Source organism: Eupeodes corollae, chromosome 3, assembly GCF_945859685.1.
Source record: "Eupeodes corollae chromosome 3, idEupCoro1.1, whole genome shotgun sequence".
Lineage (NCBI taxonomy): Eukaryota > Metazoa > Arthropoda > Insecta > Diptera > Syrphidae > Eupeodes > Eupeodes corollae.
Window position 1 is genome coordinate 93474003 of NC_079149.1, and position 19490 is coordinate 93493492.

At 32.6% G+C, this 19490-nt stretch overlaps 1 protein-coding gene across 12 annotated transcripts in view; it reads left to right on the forward strand.

The window, feature by feature from the left end:
* Positions 1–19490, forward strand: part of LOC129948884 (CUGBP Elav-like family member 2) — a 434239-nt gene that overhangs the window by 390637 nt on the left and 24112 nt on the right. For 8 of the 12 annotated variants that reach the window (XM_056060028.1, XM_056060027.1, XM_056060025.1 and 5 more), the window contains one exon: positions 11413–11490. The exons of the other annotated variants lie outside the window; for them this stretch is intronic. In XM_056060028.1, the coding sequence (XP_055916003.1) occupies positions 11413–11490 (78 nt within the window). The remainder of the gene's footprint in view (positions 1–11412; positions 11491–19490) is intronic. 12 annotated transcript variants of the gene reach the window in all.

The following is a 19490-nucleotide window of genomic DNA, read 5'->3' on the forward strand; positions in this document are numbered from 1 at the left end:
CTACCCTCGGGGACACCAGATTCACAACAAACTTCAACTTGGTCACGTTTTTCAAAAACATCTAAACAAAAGGTAGAAAAGTTAAACATATTTAAACGCTACATACGATTGACTCAAATAGTGTAGGTATCACAGATAGTTTACCAATATGTCGGTAGTTCATTATTTCGTTTTTAAGACCCTTTTTGTGTACTGGTACTATGAAGGAGCTCCAGATAAAAGGAAACAGCGAGTTACTTAAAGACGTGTTGAAAAGAACACATAACGGGGGTGCTAAATACGCAGCACATTTCTTTAAAATGGATGATATTACATCGTCGGGACCAGGGCTAAAACATTCGTCAAGTTGTAGGACACTATTAAGGACAGTATATATAACAGTACTATCTGACCCGACACGCGTTGTTTCGTCATAAAAATAATTTCTAGAGAATATTTTGCTAGAAATAAATAACTTATTGTAAGTGTGAAAGGTTGTGGTACATACACATAAGTGGGAGAGGTATAGAGCAAATTCCAATCTGATTGGAAACTTAAGGGGTTTGAATTGATTTGGCACTCGTGGGTATAATAGGGATTCGTGGTAATGATTTATTTTCACCTCAAAATTTGTCATTTAGAATTATGGCTTCGATAGCATTTTTTATTAAATTTTTAATTACTAGTCGCGTGCCGTTGCACAACTGTAGTGGGTTTAAATTACCGGAGATTCAACCTTCAGTTGCAAATTATGCTGTGGCAGGTCTGATAAATCCAATGAGTTGAAAAAATCAGTTGGATAATTTACAGCTTCGGTAGCATCACAAATTGTATCAAATTGACCGGTAATTTTATGCATCCAGATTTATCTGTAGTAATTTTTCCGTCGCCTTTCGCTAACAGTTTGAGAATGTTTTAGCTCTTGAAGCATTTGAACACACATATTTACTTTTAGTTGTACTTTTTCAGCATTACACCATAGTGGTTATGATTTAAAACACGCGTTGATCTAATCAGCGTAAGTTGAACGCAGAATAATGATAAGTGTTTGTCTAAAATCACCTGAAAGGAGTAATAGAGTGGCACCAAATAGTTTGTGTGTAATAGTGCATTCTTTAGAATTGATAATTTTACACTGTTTCTGCAATGTGGCGTCTGGGTTATTTTGAATATTAAGTGGCTGTTTAAATACTGAATCAGCTGTTCTGCCTCCATCCAATAAAGTTGCCGCAATGCCAGAAGATGTTTTCTTCTTACGATTATCTATATATATAAAAACTATCACGATTATTTTTAAGGTTTAATTCAATTTTCCGAATGTAGTCATCATATAGGATGTTGGAGTAGTCAGTGAAAAGTTGTTTTCATATAATGGACGTCCTATAATCATCATCAGTTCTTGTTTGATTAAACTTTATCCAAGTTTTTAACGTGAGAGTGTTACACATATCGTCAATATTTAAGTTACAAAATAAGTGATCCCAAAAGATCGTACATAATAAGTTAAAAAGGTTTTCAAAACTACACCTACTAAAGTTGAATTCTAGTTTGTTGTAGCATATGAGCTGAAGCCATGTTTAAATTAACTGCTATGTCTAATGCAGGATGGTGGCGATCTTCGTCCACAATTTCTACAGCAGAAGAAATCACAGCTGCTTCAGAGCATATGGCTTCGTAGAAAAATACCAGATCGAATGTTTTTCCAAAACGGTTCTTCACACCGTTGAGTTGACTTAAACCACATGAAAACATAATTAATAAAAATCGTTTGAAAATGACGCGTTTTGCCGATATTGACAATTGGATTTGCAGAAGATCGAAATTTAAAATAATGCAATGAGTTTTTAAATAATACAAAACTAGTTTAAAAGCTAAGCTTTTATCATTTATCAAAATTAATAAGTTGATGGTGTGTTTTTTAAAATGGTGTTAACAATATTAACAACCAAAGTATTATTAATAATTTGGAACGTAAATATCATTAATCACTAGCTCAATCCGTTAACCGGAACAGTTGCACCAGCCACATTTTCAAATAAATAACATCCCACCACACCATCAGCCTAAAGCCCGCACATTACTCATTGAGAATGAAGAGACTTTTGAACAATTATTCTTTAAAGCCACAAAGATACAAATGTTGCTTATTTACGTAGCCTCAAAGGTTAAAAGAGCCTGATCACTGAAGATGATTTCCTGATGAAAAGTTTGATCAATATTCACTACTTTTTGGGGAATTTTAACATAAAGTATCGTTTCATTTTCAACGCTTTCAAAAATACTACAATAGCTTCTCCATTTGTCCTATTCTACAGGTCCTTCTCCGAGTGAATGGAAAACAGTATTTTGTCAGCATGTACTTGAAAAAACCGAATCCTCCTCCTCCTTTAACTATTGTATAATTGCACAGTCTTCCTTTTTTTCAAGGTACTTAGTGTAAATGCTGATCAATTCTTAGCTTAAGAAAACTCTTTAAATTATTGCACATGATATTTCAAAAGCATTTGATAGAATTTGGCAACAAGCTCTCTTTTAACGAAAATGTTTACATTTCTTCTTTTTTGGGTTGGAAATTAAGACGGCTTCAAATTTGATATGCACAAAATAAACACTGGTGTGCCTCAGGGCTGCATTTTGTTTCCGACACTCTTCCTTATTTTTATAAATGATATTTTGTTTGAAAGTACCATTAGCTTTTCATATTCGTTTTAAGATTCTGATCCTTGTCCTTCAGATGTGGACTATCAACTTCAGCATACCATGAGATCATTAAATTCTGATCTTGACAGCATTGTCTAATAGGGAATCAAAAACTTTGTAGAAAGTAAACCTCTTCTTCTCAGTTGGAGGTATGCGTATAATAAACCATTTCTTGTAAAATGATCACATATTTTACATCGCCAAAAATGTTGCTAAGTGTTTTCTCTGAGGATTTAAGAAGTTTTTTTACCCCTTCTGATCTGGCTATAATTTTGAAGACTTTTATTCATTTAAAACTTGCACTGTGTTTAGTCATTATAAAGGTTTTCATAACCCTTTGAGTGCGCGCTTAGTATAAAAAAGTGACAGCTATTCAACTAAGCATGTTCTTCAAATTGAAATCTCTTATTAAAAAGCCCATAGCATAACTCACACAAAATTAGCTTCAAACCCATAAATTGCTTTAATAAACTTGATAAGTCTACAATTTCTAATCACCATTGGTGGTTTGGTATGAATATTGAAAGATTAAATTTCCTCTGTTGTAAAAATTGCAGAGTGAATACAAATTAAATGTTTAACAAATTTTATTTGAGTTTTTATTTTTTTTTAAATTGGGTTTACGAGTAAATTCAATTTTTCGTCCCAAAGAATATTTTCAAAATCCTTTTTACTGAATTTCAAGTTAAAATGCTGGCACTCGAAAATTATTAGATTATGCAAGATTTTGGACCTCTTCATGAACATAGTGCTAATTTTATTAAAAATAGCTAACCTGAATAATTTTCGCCACTTAAACTTTTAATTTCATAACCAATATACACAATGCCAAAAATACAAAAATTGCTTGACTGCCTTTCTTTTCAGTCAAAATTAAGTGCATCCCTCAAATTATACTTATCATACCTTGAACTGATTACATTGTATTTTTCATGATACATATTTAGAAGTGGGTCACTAAATTCATTTACATGTTACCAATAAGTCGAAAATCAATAAAACAATCTTCTCTTTTATACTTCATTTCCTTTTTACATACACACAAAGTTTTCTTAAGGTATCCCACTACATCCAATCGAATTTGTGGCCAGATTACTGAAAGCTTTTGGTCATCATCTAATTTCCACAAAACAAATCCTTTACCTTGTGTCCTGATTATACCCTATATAAAAACATAACAACGAAGAAAGTAAACTTTATTTCCTTTTCATTTATACCTACTATATAAGTTCCGCATACATACATATATACTAGCATCTTTTAAAAACCAGACGTGAATCCTTAAACACTTTTGTTCTATATAAAACGAATTTCAACCCTAGATTTAATATGGATATTGGAAATTTATGGAAAAAAATGTAAAATGGAGAAAATGAGAATGAAAATCATATACCATGACCTAGCTTATATTTCCTCACCAGCTTTAGCATTTATCTTTAAAAAAAAAATAGAAAAAACACACACACACACATACAATTCAGAATAAAGAAAGAAAATAATAAAACTTTACTGGCAGAGATGATGCGATGACATAAGGACGACACAATCGAAACATTGTGAGTGCAATGGGCCAAAAGGCGCGCAGATAACCCATATTGTGATGTTTGTCCTTTCTCATAAATATATGTGCATACATATACATATTTATTATGTAGCTTGATGCTTCCTTAAATCAAGTCACATTTACTGTTTTTGTATTCATTCACCTTTGACTAGGATTTTATTGTTGCCCTCTAAATTCGGTATGCTTATATTAATATAAAAGAGTTACCAGACATGCATTTCAAGCAATCTTCTGTCAAGTGCTTTAAATTTTACTAAGTAACAATGTTCAAAACTTTTAGAACTTTAAAAGCGATTCTAAAATTTATAACCGTTTTTTTTTTCTTTTTTCTATGTTGAAACAATCTAAGCACCAGGCTTGTAATAAAAGGTCCGCCAAATAACTTCTTTTTTTTTTTTGAAAATGGTATAAATACATAAAGTGTAGCTTCGGCTGTGTGACACGCAGCCCCGTCCTGTTGATACCAAATGTTGCCAATATCCTCTTCCTCCTTTTGTGAACAAACATTTTTTTAACATGTCCCGATAACGATCGCCATTGACTGTAACGGCCACCTATTTCTCATTTTCGACCCAATTATGCCTTAAGACCAAAATCCGCACCAAACAGTAACTCGTATTGGGTGTATCGGTTTTTCAATGTATGCGTGTGGGTTTTTGTGCCCGAAATGCGACAATTTTGTTTGTTTGCATACCCGCCAAGACCAAATGAGCTTCATCTCAAAAGATGATTTTTTTTTGCAAAATCGGAATCTTTTCTAAGCGTTGTTCTCAGCGTTGTTTATAACCCTATACATAACCATATTCATTTAGCGGACAGAAAAGAACTGATTATGTGTCAAATCAGGCATGAGCTAAGTGTTATCGAAATAAGCACTACTTGAAAAAAAGGGTTTGATGACGGATCCAATTTCTTGGAAATGTAATCTTTTATGATTTGAATACTTTGATGTTGCATTCTTTAAACTCACCAAGGGTAGACAGTTCAAATATTGCAATCATTTTTTCTGAAATCATTGGGACTTCATGCATTCTTTTAAAGCCGTTGCATTCACTTGAAAAGTTTAGAAACAATTAAATTTTTAACTTCACACTCTTAAAATTTTGATTTTAATCTCTCGGTCCCTGTATTATAGAAATAAGTGCGGGAGATGCGCTTAAAAATATTTTGAAAAAAAATAATTGCAGTCTATTTTTAGGACGAATGATTTAGTCCTAATCTTTAGAAGAAACAATGGAAACAATGGAATCTTTAAGTTGGATTCAATAAATGATTATCACTAATGGTATTCGAAAAGATTGCATTCTTTTACCAGCCTGCTAAGCACACAAACATAAACGGAGGTATTATTTGGAAATGTCAGATAAGTCAGACTATCCCAATGCAAAATTATAACAACAATTTGACTTAGTTTATTGTGAAGCACACTGTTTGTAATTAGGTTTTAAATGGTTAGGTTTTCAACTGAGAACCAAACTGTTACCTTCGGAAAACCCTATACCTAGAGTATTCTCTATCATCCAGCTCTTCTAAGGGGTTTACTCTTACCTAAACCATCACATTTTTTACTTGGAACATAAAGGAACTATACATACGAGTATTGAATTCGTAAAAACTTTCGAACTCAACATTTTAATCAAACATGAAATAACGATTCCAAGTTCAAACTTGGAAATTAGGGTTTTGAGCTCATTCTCTTTAGGCGTTACTTCATTTTTTAGAACTAAAAATAACAGTAGCCCCCAAACAAATTTATCGTTCAAATATCGAAAACTCGAATTTTTTCAGAAATGAAACAGTAGATTTTTTCGTTAACAAAAATGTGCTTTAATCTGGCTTCTTTAAATATCGCACCTCCGGTGCAATATCGACGCAATTGCAATTTTTTCTGAAATTGAGTTAAGAACGCCATAATGTCCCAAATGTCAAGTTTTATCAGTGGTAAAATTGACGTGATTGTATCTTTGCTAGTGCCCAAAAGAGGCCACTTTTTTGTTTGACACAAAAGTTTAAACTATAAAATTTTTCGGAGCAACAAAGTCGTAATGTACCTTGCGCTCCATAATAGTTCAAACCCTTCACAAGCTCAAAAAAGAAACAGATGAAAGATATAAAAGGTAAGAATATGAACTCTAACTCACTGAATAGTCAGCTATTTTTAGGACTCTTGAAGTCGATTCTGTAGGCCTATTTTAGGGCGATATAGTATTTTCAATAAGCAAGCAAACTTTAACCGTGATTCCTGAACATTTAAGAAAATTGCATTTACGTCATTATTGCACCGGAGGTGCGATATGTAAAATATGTTTGTATTGCTTTAAAAAGGTACCCCCCATAGAACCGTTATTAACATCCCATAGGAAGTTATTGTAATGGGTCCGATTTGTCAAATTGAAAGTTTTGACATTTATCGACGTTTTAAGGTCCCTACAGTCGAAATAAAAGATTTTTAGAAAGATGTCTGTGCGTGCGTGTGTACCTACGTTCTTGCGTCCGCACGTTCGCGACCTTTTTTTCGTCCTCCATAGCTCAAGAACCAGTAAAGATATCGATTTCACATAAATTTCGTTATATAGATAATAAGACAGAAAGATGCAGAAAGGGCTCTCAAGAAAATTGCCTGGGTGGTTTCTTCTACAATAGCAGTTTGCAAGTTATCTTACGAACCAAATACGCTAGAGACTTGAATTAAATTTTATATAATATATTGTAACGTGATTTCAAAGAAATATATTTTCTGAAAAAAATTTATTTATTTTTATAAATCAAAAAAAACTGAAAAAAAAAACTGTCAACTTCAAAATTTTATGACTAAAATATTATTTCACCTCAAAAACAATTTTGTGTGCAACGAAGAATAATGTTTTTGACATCTGATAAAATTTTGAGAAAAATTGAATTAACAGTTTTTTTATAGGAAATAAAAATCCAAAAAAAAAAACATTACTCAAAGTTGGTAAAATTGAATATCGATTCAAAAACTTGATATTTAGGCTTCAAGCTTATTTTATCTTATAAGAAATATTGTTTTCAACATTCTGAAAAATTTTGAGAAAAATCGAATTGACAGTTTTTTATAAAAAAAATAAAACCCTAAAAAAAAATTACTAAAAGTTGGTAAAAATTGATTTCGACTCAAATATCTTTTTAAAGCTTTGGGATATTGGCTTCAATTTACTTTAATCTTTCATAAAATTTTGTTGTCAACATTCAGTAAAATCTTGAAAAAAATCTAATACACAGTTTTTTTACAAAAAATTAAAAACCGAAAAAATATTAACAAAAGTTGGTAAAAAATGATTTTCGACTTAAATTTCTTTTAAAAAATTTGAGATAATAGCTTTTAACTAATTTCGACTCATAAGAAATATTGTTTTTAGCATTAGGACTAATTTTGAAAAAGAATCGAAGTGACAGTTTTTTTTACAAAAAATAAAAACCTAAAAAAAAAAATAATAAACCTTCGTAAATATTGATTTTAGACTCAAATATCTTTCCAAAAATTGTAGATATTGGCTTTAAACTACTTTTATCTTTCAAAAAATATTGTTTTCACCATTCAGTAAAATTTTGAAAAAATTGAATTGAGAGTTTTTTTTAACAAAAAATAAAACTCTAAAAAAAACAATACTAAAAATTGGTAAAAATTTACTTTCGACTCAATTAGCTTTTCAAAAATCAAAAATATTGGTTTCAAACTTATTTTATATCACTGAAAATATTGGTTTCGATATTCAATAATTTTTATATATAAATACAACACTCCGTTTTTTCATAAAAAATAAAGTCTACAATAAAATAGTACGCAAATTTATTAAAAACTGATACGAGTACATATAGATAAACTTTTAAGCAAGACAAATCGACAGACGGGATGGAAAGTATCAGTGTGGGTCGCATCCCAGCCTCTTTTTTTTAAGTTTTCTCAAGAAATAATCAACCGATTATACTAATTTTGTCTCTTCACAGGCTCTTATTCTGTCTAAGTAATACGTGATGATCGAATATATCAATTGTTTTTATTTTTTGATTTTTAAAAAATTATTACAAAATTTCTTTCGAAATTTGATTTCTTGAAAATGGGTCATCATTTTTTACTAATTTTAAAACTCGTTTAACGTATATTAATAAGCTCTAAATAACTGGATACCAAAAATATTTTTAAACTAAAATTGAAAAATTTTACATATAAAAATTAATTTAAAAGAACAAAAACCCTCTTATGATTTCAAATACAAATTTTGAATATTAAAGTTTTTTTGAGATAACAAATGCCATTTACATTTTTGGAAACAATTTTTTTAGAGATACATTTTTGAATTTTTAGTAACAGGAAAGATTTGTATACAGACTCTTGAATACATGAGCAAGTTCATGCTAACAAGTCGTTCATTTTGTTTTTCTCAAAGCCGAGCCTTGAAAAAATTAGTTTTAGAATAACATGATCTTAATTTAAAATAAAACATTAATTTCTGCGACGTTAATATTTTTGATAAATATTGTTTAAGATATTGACACATGCCAAATTGATTTTGAAAATTGCGTAAAATTAAAGTAACCATAACGTGGTTTCAACTTTAGTTAAATGATAAGAGATAGTAATATTTTAAACATGGTAAATTGCTAGAACTGACTTTAACATTTTACACATTTTTTTCACATATATCGTTATTTATTCTGAATGAACTCGTGACGAAAATAAATATTTGCTAATTTATGTTTTAAAAAAAATGTACTAGATGTCAAAAAGCCTCGAATATTTTAAGAACTTAAAAGTTTTAAAGAACGAAGAATACAATTTTTGACCTCTGTTAAAATTTTGGAAAATCTTTGTAGGTAACTGATTTTTTTCACAAAATAAAATCTAATCAAAATTTTTAATTAATACTTCTTAAATTTGGTAAAAATTGATTTTCGACTCAAATATCTTTTCCAAAAATGAATGTATTTCATCAAACTAATTTTACTTTAAACAAATTTTATTTTTAAAATATATTAAAATTTTTAGAAAAATCCAACTGTCTTTATTTAAAAAATAAATAATAATGTGCAATATTGTATCTCAATATCTTTTTTTAACCATTTACTTGATTTCTATGAACTTCCTTTCCCTTAATGTTACGAGTATTATCTGCTTAACCAAATTTAATGTCAATATCTTTACTGGTTTTTGAGATATGGACAAGGAAAAAAACATTCCAATTGAACGAAAAATTCAGAGATATTCACGTTCTGACTTAAGAACTTAAGTTCACTCTTAAAACTGTTAGATATGTCACAATTTAAATTTGACAAATCTGATCGATTACCATAACTTTATATGGGGAGTTATTAAATTTTATGTTTGGAAAGAAGAAAATTCAAAAATCCCTTTTTCCTTCAAATATCTACACCTGGCAATCATGAAACTTTCATTCTGTGGTTTTCTTCCATCATATGTGCACAATCATCCAATGAGACGAGACGAGAGCCTGAGAATGAGAATGAGGATGATGCCAATGGTTTGAGGATAAACTATAGAGGATGCATGTCTGCCTCGAGTTATCATCATTTTTGTCATCATGAATTGCAACTGCATGAACTGCAATACACACATCAACCACCCCCACAACTGCTTACCCACAATCCAAACACACATCCTTAAGTTGAGTTGGGATGTGTATTATATCCTTACATGGATGAGGAGAAGAAAACAACTTTTCCAGTCATCTACCACATATGGAAGAATAACCAACCATCAGCCACAACAAGTACAACAAAAACAACTACAAACTACAACAACAACAACATCGACATAAAACACAACGGATGCAACGTCTTTTCAAACGGAAAAGGAAAATGCAATATAGGAAATCGTTTTCGGGATAAACAGGAAAAATGCGAAAGACGAACGAGTGGTTGGGTGCTTTGCTCAATATGTATGAAAAAAAGGATGCATGGAAACTAAGACGAGGATATGTTGTCGTTGTCGTTGTTGTCGTCGTTGTCGTTGGAGCATCCAAGCAGCTCCTGTTATATCTATCTCCTTTATGCGATGGGCTATATAACCTTCTTCTAGGTTCTTTATCTCTTGTGTGGTTGAATTATTATTTTTCATTCTATGTGTGTGGTTTTTTATTCCTGTACGAAGACGCAACCGACCGACGACGTCGTATGTAGGTTTAAGGCTGTAGGTTGGCTTGGCTTTCATTCTGTCTTTAGTTCGCCGTTGGATTATCACTTCCTGTTGTTTTTTTTTTATTTTATTTTTGCTTTTGGTTGAAAGAGATGAAGGGGGGAAGAAAGATTGAGAAAAGCATCAGCAGCAGTGTTTTGTATGGTTTTCGCCTTTAATGGTGGATAATAAATTTTCTTAAAACGGAAATTCACGAAGGAAATTGCGGGAAGAGGTTCGGTAATTTTATTTTATTGGCAATAATGTTTGCTCGAAAATTTGAAGACGTCGCGTCGTCGCTCGTGTGGTGTGTGAAAAATAATTTGATTTGATTCAGATTGTTGTTTAATTTTTACTTTTGTTGGTTATTGTTTGTTTATATTTGGATCTTAAATAGAAAATACTATAGTGGTATATGGGGCGTATGAGTAATATTTTTATTAGTTGTCGGTGGATAAAATGTAATATTGTTGGAAATAACCAATTATCACAGTTTAAATTTCGATGTCTTTTACGGTATTTTCACTGACTTGAGCCAAATGTGCAGCAAGTTTTCAGGAACTTAGTTTCGTATTAAGAACCACTTAGAAATCTGTTATGTTGTTTATATGTCAACAGTCTGGTTATCTTTTGTCAGAAAATCAATTCACTGTCCTTGAATAGGCAGCATTCCAATATGCAAGCTAAAGTGTCTTTGTTACAAGATATTACAATCTTTTCCGAATTAAAACCAAAAATAAGTACTAAATATACTAGAATATTAAAAAGATGCAGGAATTTCTCAGAGTTATTACTTTTTATTATTCTTCATCTTTTCCTAAAAAGAAAATTATTAATATCCTTGAATGATGAAAACTTTCTTCAGTTAAGCTCTGCTCCTTTTAAGTTTCCTTTTTTTTATTTCTACAAAATCAAAAAAAATCTACACTTTATCGATGATTTTTTTCAAATTTTGAGATCTGCTTTGGTTAGCAATATCATTTCATATCATTTCTGCTAATATTATATATTGCAGATCTCATGAATCGCACCTCTATATGCCTTATGTGTGAGGGTGTCCTTAAACACGCGGGTTCATCCGGTCGTGCACAGGGTGAGTAAATTTCACTATCAATTTAACTACAAAACAATAAAAAACAATCAATTTTCTATTGTCTCTCTTCTGTTGTTCAAAAAAGTATTTTAATATACTTTTTATTTGATTTATTAATTGTTTTTTTTCTGGTATACCTTTTTATTTTTGCACGATTTGAGGATATGATGGTTCATTTTAATTTCATTATAACAAAATATTTTATGAAAACGAGAGGTTTTGGATTTTGAAAGTATAATTTTGTATGCCAGACAATTTTTCAGTTCGTATTTTGAATATCCAAAATAATAGTAAAACTTTTTGCATTCTTAATGTTGTGAATTAATTTTAAGAAAAATAGCACAGAATACTTAAAAAAAGGGCTACAACACTTCCCAGTAATGACAATAGAAAAAATGAAAAGTAGACAAACTTTATTTTAACTTCTAGTCCTTCTACATCTAGTCCGTGATCCATATTTGCAATGACTCTTTTAGGCATAAATGAAGCTCGATTAAATTAATGTCCCTAGGCAGGTAGGTAGAAATGGCGATCTCAAGGCAACCTAGCCTGAGATCCAATTAGCGCTGTAGTGCGCCGTTTTGATACCAAAAACTCGTTTGAACTTTGATTTAAAGGGATAGATTGAAAGAGAAGCTTCATAGCAATTTTGTTGAGAAAAAAGATTAGGTCGCTAATCTTTGTTTTACATAGCTCATCAAGTTCGTGAAAGAATGCTTTTCCAAAGCATTTCATTCTGGTGTTTGTCAAAGCAGGACATTTGCAGAGGAAATGGATTATGGTTTCACTTTCTCTTTGGTCACTACAACTACGGCAAAAGTTTTTGTAAAAGATACCCAACTTCTCTGCATGAACTCCTATAGGCCAATGTCCGGTACAAACCGCAACAATCCTGGCTATGTCTTGCCTTGGCCTGCATAGAAGATAGTTTGTTCGGGTTTTGTTATAGGTGGGCCATATCTTCCTAGATATAATGCAGTTGGGTAAATTGCTCCACCTTCGGTTTGATTCAGTTTGGTAGATAGAAAAGATTTTACCCTTCATAGCACCAAGACGAATGAATGAAGGGCCGATCCTTGCCTGGCTAGCTCGTCAGCCCGTTCATTTCCCACGATAGCACTATGGCCCGGAACCCAGATCAGGGTAACACCGAGGTTAATATTCAGGTTCGCAAGCTCATCGCGACATTGCTGGACCAATTTAGATGAGGATATGGCCGAGTTAATGGCTTTGACAGCTGCCTGACTGTCTGTAAAGATAGCCACATTTCAGTTTTGGTTTGGGTTTTGTTTAAGTATCTTACATGCCTCCCTTATTGCCAGCAGGTCAGCCTGAAAAACGATAGCAAAGTCAGGAAGCCTAAAGGATTTGGCTACATTTAGTGACTAAGAAAAGATCCCAGAACCAACTCCGCACTCCATCTTTGAGCCGTCAGTAAAGATGGTTGTGTCGAAACCTATCGACACGATGTCATCCTCCCAATCTTCTCTCGATGGGAAAATAACCTTAAAACCCATACTAAGGTTTAAAGTAATAGTGCAGTAGTCAGTGTCTACCGAGATAATATCTGAGGGAATTAATTTCGTAGTGTTGCTGTGACCGTAAGGTTTTGACAACCAGCTATTTGATTCCTTCAATCTAATAGCGCTGCAAGAAACTATGTATTTAATAAAAAGGTCGATTGGTAGAAGATCCAAAATAACGTTTAAGGCGTCATCTCATCACCTTCTACGGCTGTCATCTCATCATCTTCGACTGAAGTCCCCACTTTTTGCCGAAAGTTTTGCTGCAGGCGTAGAAGGCAACACAGGCCTTCTTAACCCGTACTTCAATATTTAGTTTCCAGTTAAGTTTAGGGTCAAGTATAACTCCCAAATATTTTGCACTGGAAGACAATGATAGGATTTGACCATTATTGAGTCGAGGTATCGTGAAGGGCGGTACTTTAGTTTTGGTGGTAAAGAGCAACAGTTCAGTTTTACTTTGGTTAACTCCTAGTCCACAACGAGTGGCCCAGTTGCTAACTTCTTTCAAAGCTGACTCCGTGATTTCACTAATCATAGAGGTGTATTTTCCTGACACTAATAGCACCAAATCATCCGCATAGGCTACCGCCGTCACTCCATATCTCTCTAATTTAACGAGAATTGTATCCACGACCAGAAGCCATAGAAGAGGCGAAAGAACACCACCCTGGGGTGTTCCCCTACTCACGTGTTTTGTTGCGATTGTATTGCCTAGAGTGGCTTGAATCTTCCTACCACTGAGCATGGAAATAATCCATTCTCGAATGAAGTCTTCTACACCGAACTTAACGAGCCACTCTTCTATGGATTCAGTAAGGACGTTGTTAAAAGCACCTTCTATGTCTAGGAAGGTGGCAAGAGTAAAATTCTTTATAATGGATTGTTTGTTCTACAGTACGCACTACCTCATGGAGGGCAGTCTCCGTAGATTTGGCCTTAAGATGAGTATGCTGAGAGCTTTCGAGAGGTCGTCCAACTAGGATTTCTCTAATATGGTAATCAAGAATGCGCTCCAAGGTTTTAAGCACAAAAGATGTTAAGCTTATTGGTCTGAGATCCTTCGCGGATTCGTGACCTCGCCTACCCACTTTCTGTATAATGTCCCTAATCATCATATACTTTTCATCATGAACTGTTCTGGGGTTGTTGACGTACACTTTTGTTCAATATCCCCAAAGTAAAAGTACATCGGTCAAACCACCATCGAAAAATTGACAACGCTATCACGAATTGAAAAAACCATTGCATTTCTATACAGAAGATTCGTTTCGTATTTCGTAGAAGTTATGGCAAGTGGCAACATCTTATTGGAACTTATTACTTACGTCTAGTTTCATCGCCTTAGTTTTCGATATAGTCTCGAGATATCGAACACTATTCACAGTAGCTGCTTCACCGATCTCATTTTCGAAGAAGTGTGTTCTAGGTCTAAGCATTGCGTGAACTTTCTAAGTTTTTATTGAAAACTTTAGATGGCACAGACAGGTATTGAACCCAAGACCTCTGGCATGAGAGTCCTACGCATTTACCATCATGGGTGGATTAGTTAATGTTCCGACATCATAACTCATCTTTTTGGTGTTGTTTTTTGGTTTATTGACTTACACTCATTTAGAAAAAAGTACAATAGTGTTAAACCACAGAATCGTATTGTAATTGTAACATCATGGCTTTATTGAATTTCTCTCCGTTGAATATTAATTATTTCATGGTCTTTGTGGCTAAAGTTTAAACCAATTATCAACCAGCTATACATGCTTCATTTTTAATATCATCTGATAGAAAAGCCCATTTACGGTAACTGCTTCTCCGACTTAATTTTTGAAGAAATGCATTCTAGGTTAAGGAACTGCGTGTACTTCATATTATGTCGTTATTAAAAACTTTAGACATTTAGCATGACAGCCCTACGCAATAACCATCATTCCTCATTTCTCATATCTTTGATCTTGAATTTTTCTTGAATTTTTGACTTGCAATCGTATTGAATTTTTCTCTGTAAAAGATTACTTTTTTCATAGTCTTTGTGGCAATTGTCAACGTCTTGTTCAAACCAATTATCGTCGAGCTCTATATCGGTGATGTCAAACCCCCTTTGATAAGTGTTTCGCTGATTTCATTTTCAAAGAAGTGGTTTCTTGATCTAGCACTTCCATGTACTTCCTTTGTCGTTATTGATAGCTTCTGACTCTAATCAGATCTATCCAGTTTGATTTTAACAAAAAACATTGGGTTTGCTGAAATCAAAGTATTTTTGGAACATTTCAACCCTAAAAACAATCAATTCAATCATTCAAATGTTGATTTGATTAAAGTTCCACATAGTTAGATATACATAACCTTTCTGATGCACCACTGATTTGAATTTTGTTAAATCAAATGAAGTCACGTGTGACTATAGAACCTTTAAAAACAATTCATTTAACTGAACTTTATTAATTTTCCAGATTTGTTTATTGCTGCAGAACCAACCCGATCAGAATGAAAAAAAAAATAAAACTTGAAATCCTATTTAAATCACAATATTTACCCATCACAAAAATACCTTTAACTCACTGTTGAATTTTATTTCCAGCTATTTTCATTTTACGTTAGAAAAATATCCAATTATTTCTTTTGTTATATACTCGTACCTAGATACAAAAATTCACCCTTTTTTCAAAAAAAAAAATAAAATAAAAATAAATTCTAAAACTCCATTCCTCCATCATTTTTCAATCTCACTCTTTCGCAAAATATAGATAGGTAGGTTCAAAAAATCGATTTTCTATCAAAATCAATGTCATTCTAGCTCTAACCGTGTGCGAGTAACAAAATAATAATAATAATAAAAAAATAAGCGAAAAAACAAATTCCTCACACATGAACAAGTTCCAAATTTGTGTAAATTGCGATAAGCGATTGGAAACGTTTATACCTACCTACCTAAACCTACCTATCGACCGACTATCCGCGTTTAGATGGCGTATCTACATACAAAAAAAAAAACTACATTCCTAAAAAGCTATACAAAACGGGAATGTGTCTATTTTTATATGATCAGAGAACTAAAAAAAGGACGAACGAAAAATTGGTTTTAGCTTTAATGCCGCATGTACTCGTAAAACAAATCAACATCCGTTCGACTTCACACTTCACTGACTTAAACGTGATTTTTATATGACACAAAAAATTTGAACTTTTAGATTACTTTACTAACTGGGCTCTGCATATATAGCCTTACCACTTATCTATGTTTATAGAGTATGTACGTATCCAAACACATACAGGAAATAAACATTTTAAAATCCTTACTTGCTTTTGTTAAAAGAGTCAAAACTAAGCTCCATGGGATGTTGTATATTTAAAGTTAGATTTTTTGTTTTGGCCATTTATTTTAACGACCACTTAAAGGGAAATTTCAATATCGTTAAAAATGCCAACTTACCTACACACATACAACACATTGGTTTATTCGAATTGACATCGCCATATCGAAATCGCAGATCGTGTCAGTATGTGTTTTCGTCCTCTCAAAAAGTCGGTTAAACTAAAAAAAGGACCACGACGATGACGACGAGGACGAAGATAATAATTCCTTATCTGCTGTTAGTGCGAGTCAGTGATATTCAAATTTAGATACATATTTATTTATAGTAGACTGCGAGAGCTAACCTAACCCATATAGCCTAGTGACATTCTTACAACATGGCTTCGTTGTCGGTAGTCGGTCGTCTTCATGTTTGGTACATTCACCTCTGTGTGATGCTGCAAGGAGCACAAGGACAACATGACGTAAATTTTGTTTACAAAAAGAGAACATGAGAAAAAAAAACACCTTCAAAGAATCGTTCGTCGTCGTCGTCGGAAAAATCATATCTATTTTTATGGAAATGTATTCTGAGTATATGTTTACCAGAATCCGCATGGATGCATGCATGAGGCAGGAGATGGGAGGAGGATTCTGTGAGTTTGTATTTTTTTTCGTATTTTTCTAAGTCACGTTTTTGTTAGGAGAATTTCAACATCAAAACCATTCCAGTCAGTCATCCGTGTATCTATGTATCTATCTTTTACCACCTCGTTCTCTTCGACTCAAACTCTTTTAACCTGGTTTTGCCAGTTGCCATATCACACATCCTTCATTTCGCGTCTCATATATTATTTTTGTCGCTAGAGTTCACCATCACCATAGACCACACTCCTTTTACTTTACCTATAGCCGTGCTGCCAGGGACGCATTTTACACATCAAGCTAATGGAATTCGAGCTAACCACCCCTTCCTCCTCTCTGCCACCACAAGTTCGTCAGAGCATGTTGAAGGGATTTAGGTTTAGCATCATCAGTGAGCTGTAAACTATGAGAAGGTGGGAAGATACCTTACCTGCCTTTGATATACCTTCGGCTCAGCCGTTTGGTATATAAGACATCAAAGGCATTTTTCTATATATGATCAATAGATTTAAGGGAATCACAAAATTCTATTTATCGTGGTCGTGAACGTGTATAGGCATAAAAAGATGATACATGTAAAATAAAATATACCTTAAAAATAAGCCGTTCGTGTGTTTCAATAAATTTAAATTGAGTTTTTTTATAGCAATGGCTTCTTTTTAAATATAGACATAGAGATGGTATATCGTCTATAGTCATTTGTATTGGTACAAATTTTATTTTTTTTAAAATGACAATATTAAATCAATATTTATATTAAGCTTGATTTAGAGTTTCTCTATCTTGTTTTAAGATTGTTTAAAAGGTGTTTTTTAAATTTTGCCATCTGTACAAGTTTTTGATTGATACGCAATTCAATCACAGCAAAATGTTAAAAAAAAAGCTAAGAAGGTAAATTTTGCAAATATTCAAAATTTTAAAGTTTGTACCCTAAACTAGAATAAGAGTGGTAGATACCACTTCGAAAAGTTACCCAATTTTTAGTTGTCTTATTTTAAGACGAATCTTGTTTGTGTTATCAGATCAAAATTAGAATTTGGTTAAGAAATTAAAAGTTTAGGTTGTATAAACACTGAGTTACAAAAAAAGTGTTGCATCTTGAAATTTCCCAATAATTTCAAATTTGTAAAAACGATTTTTTTTTAAATTCAATATTGTTTAATAATTTAATAATATTAATTTATGTACAATATTAAAAAATGGGAAAAACTTTTAATACAATATAAAATTAATGAGTTTTTGTTCGATGAGTAGTGGGTATTGTCTCCCCTAACATCTTTCTAAGCTTTAATTTGCATCAGCATGCCTTGAAAAAGGTTTTACGAACATTGGTTCGTCCGAATTATCCCATTCCTCAATCTGACCTGATCTCAGCCCACTAAGTGCCTCGGGAAGAGCAGAGCACTTCCTTATCATTTTTTTTTCCAGCAGATCCCAAATTTGTTCGACAGGTTTATGTCCGGGATCATGTTAGGCCAAGCCATCACAACGATTTCTAATTCTTTCAAGTAGTCTGTAATGTACCTGGCAAAGAAATTTTTACCAATAAATGGTGCGAAAGGACCAAATTTCCAAAATGTTGGTGATGTAATAAATGGAGTTCACCGATCAATCCCCTTTGTACAGCTCAATTATTCCGTGCACAGAAATTCCTGCCCACATCATGAAGTAACCTTCCTAAAAATGTTCCAGCTGGGAAATTGTTGTCGAAATGTATTACCCACCTGATCTTTTCCACACTCTTTTACGTCCATTTGCTGAGCGTAGACAAAACCTGAACTTATTAGTGATTAGAACTTTACCCTAGTCGGCTTCGGTTTAGTCTTGCTGAAGGCGAGCAAATGCCATTCGCTCGCGCTGTATCGTTAGTCATATCATTCGCAATTAAAAGCCGCTCATCGTTTAAACATTCAAAGTGATCAGTTATACTGATTAAAGTCTGTGAGACACTTCAATATCTGTTTGATGACGATATCGAAAGCTTTTATGCACCTAATATCTCTACAAACATAAAACATTATATTATCAAAATAATAGCAACACATCATAAAGTATGACTGCGCCACCATCAAACCTAGAAATTCGTATATTGGGACATCATAATCAAATCGTCAGAAAAAATTGTTTTTGGTTTTGTCAGAAACGTCATTTCTTAGTCTGTAAATTTTTGAATTAAATAAATGAATAAAATTAAAACATGAAAGTAGACCTTTTTCGTATTCAACGATTTTACTGTAGCAATTTCCTTTTAGAAACAAATGATTTCATACCATCAACATTTCTTTTGTATTCAGTCATTTTTTTAACGATTGTGAAATTTAAAATGTATAAATAAATTAATTAAATACACACGGAAAGCTATGTGTGGTCGATTGTGGACCTTTTCTAGTTTCTTGATAATGTTCTGAACTTCTGTACCCTTTTTCATTATTGTTGGAGTTTGCCTAAGCTAAATTTCTGTTATTTTTTACATAAAAAACACTTGACTCATAGCCATTCGACTGCAGTCTTTTTGACTCACAAGTCAATTTTAAATGCAA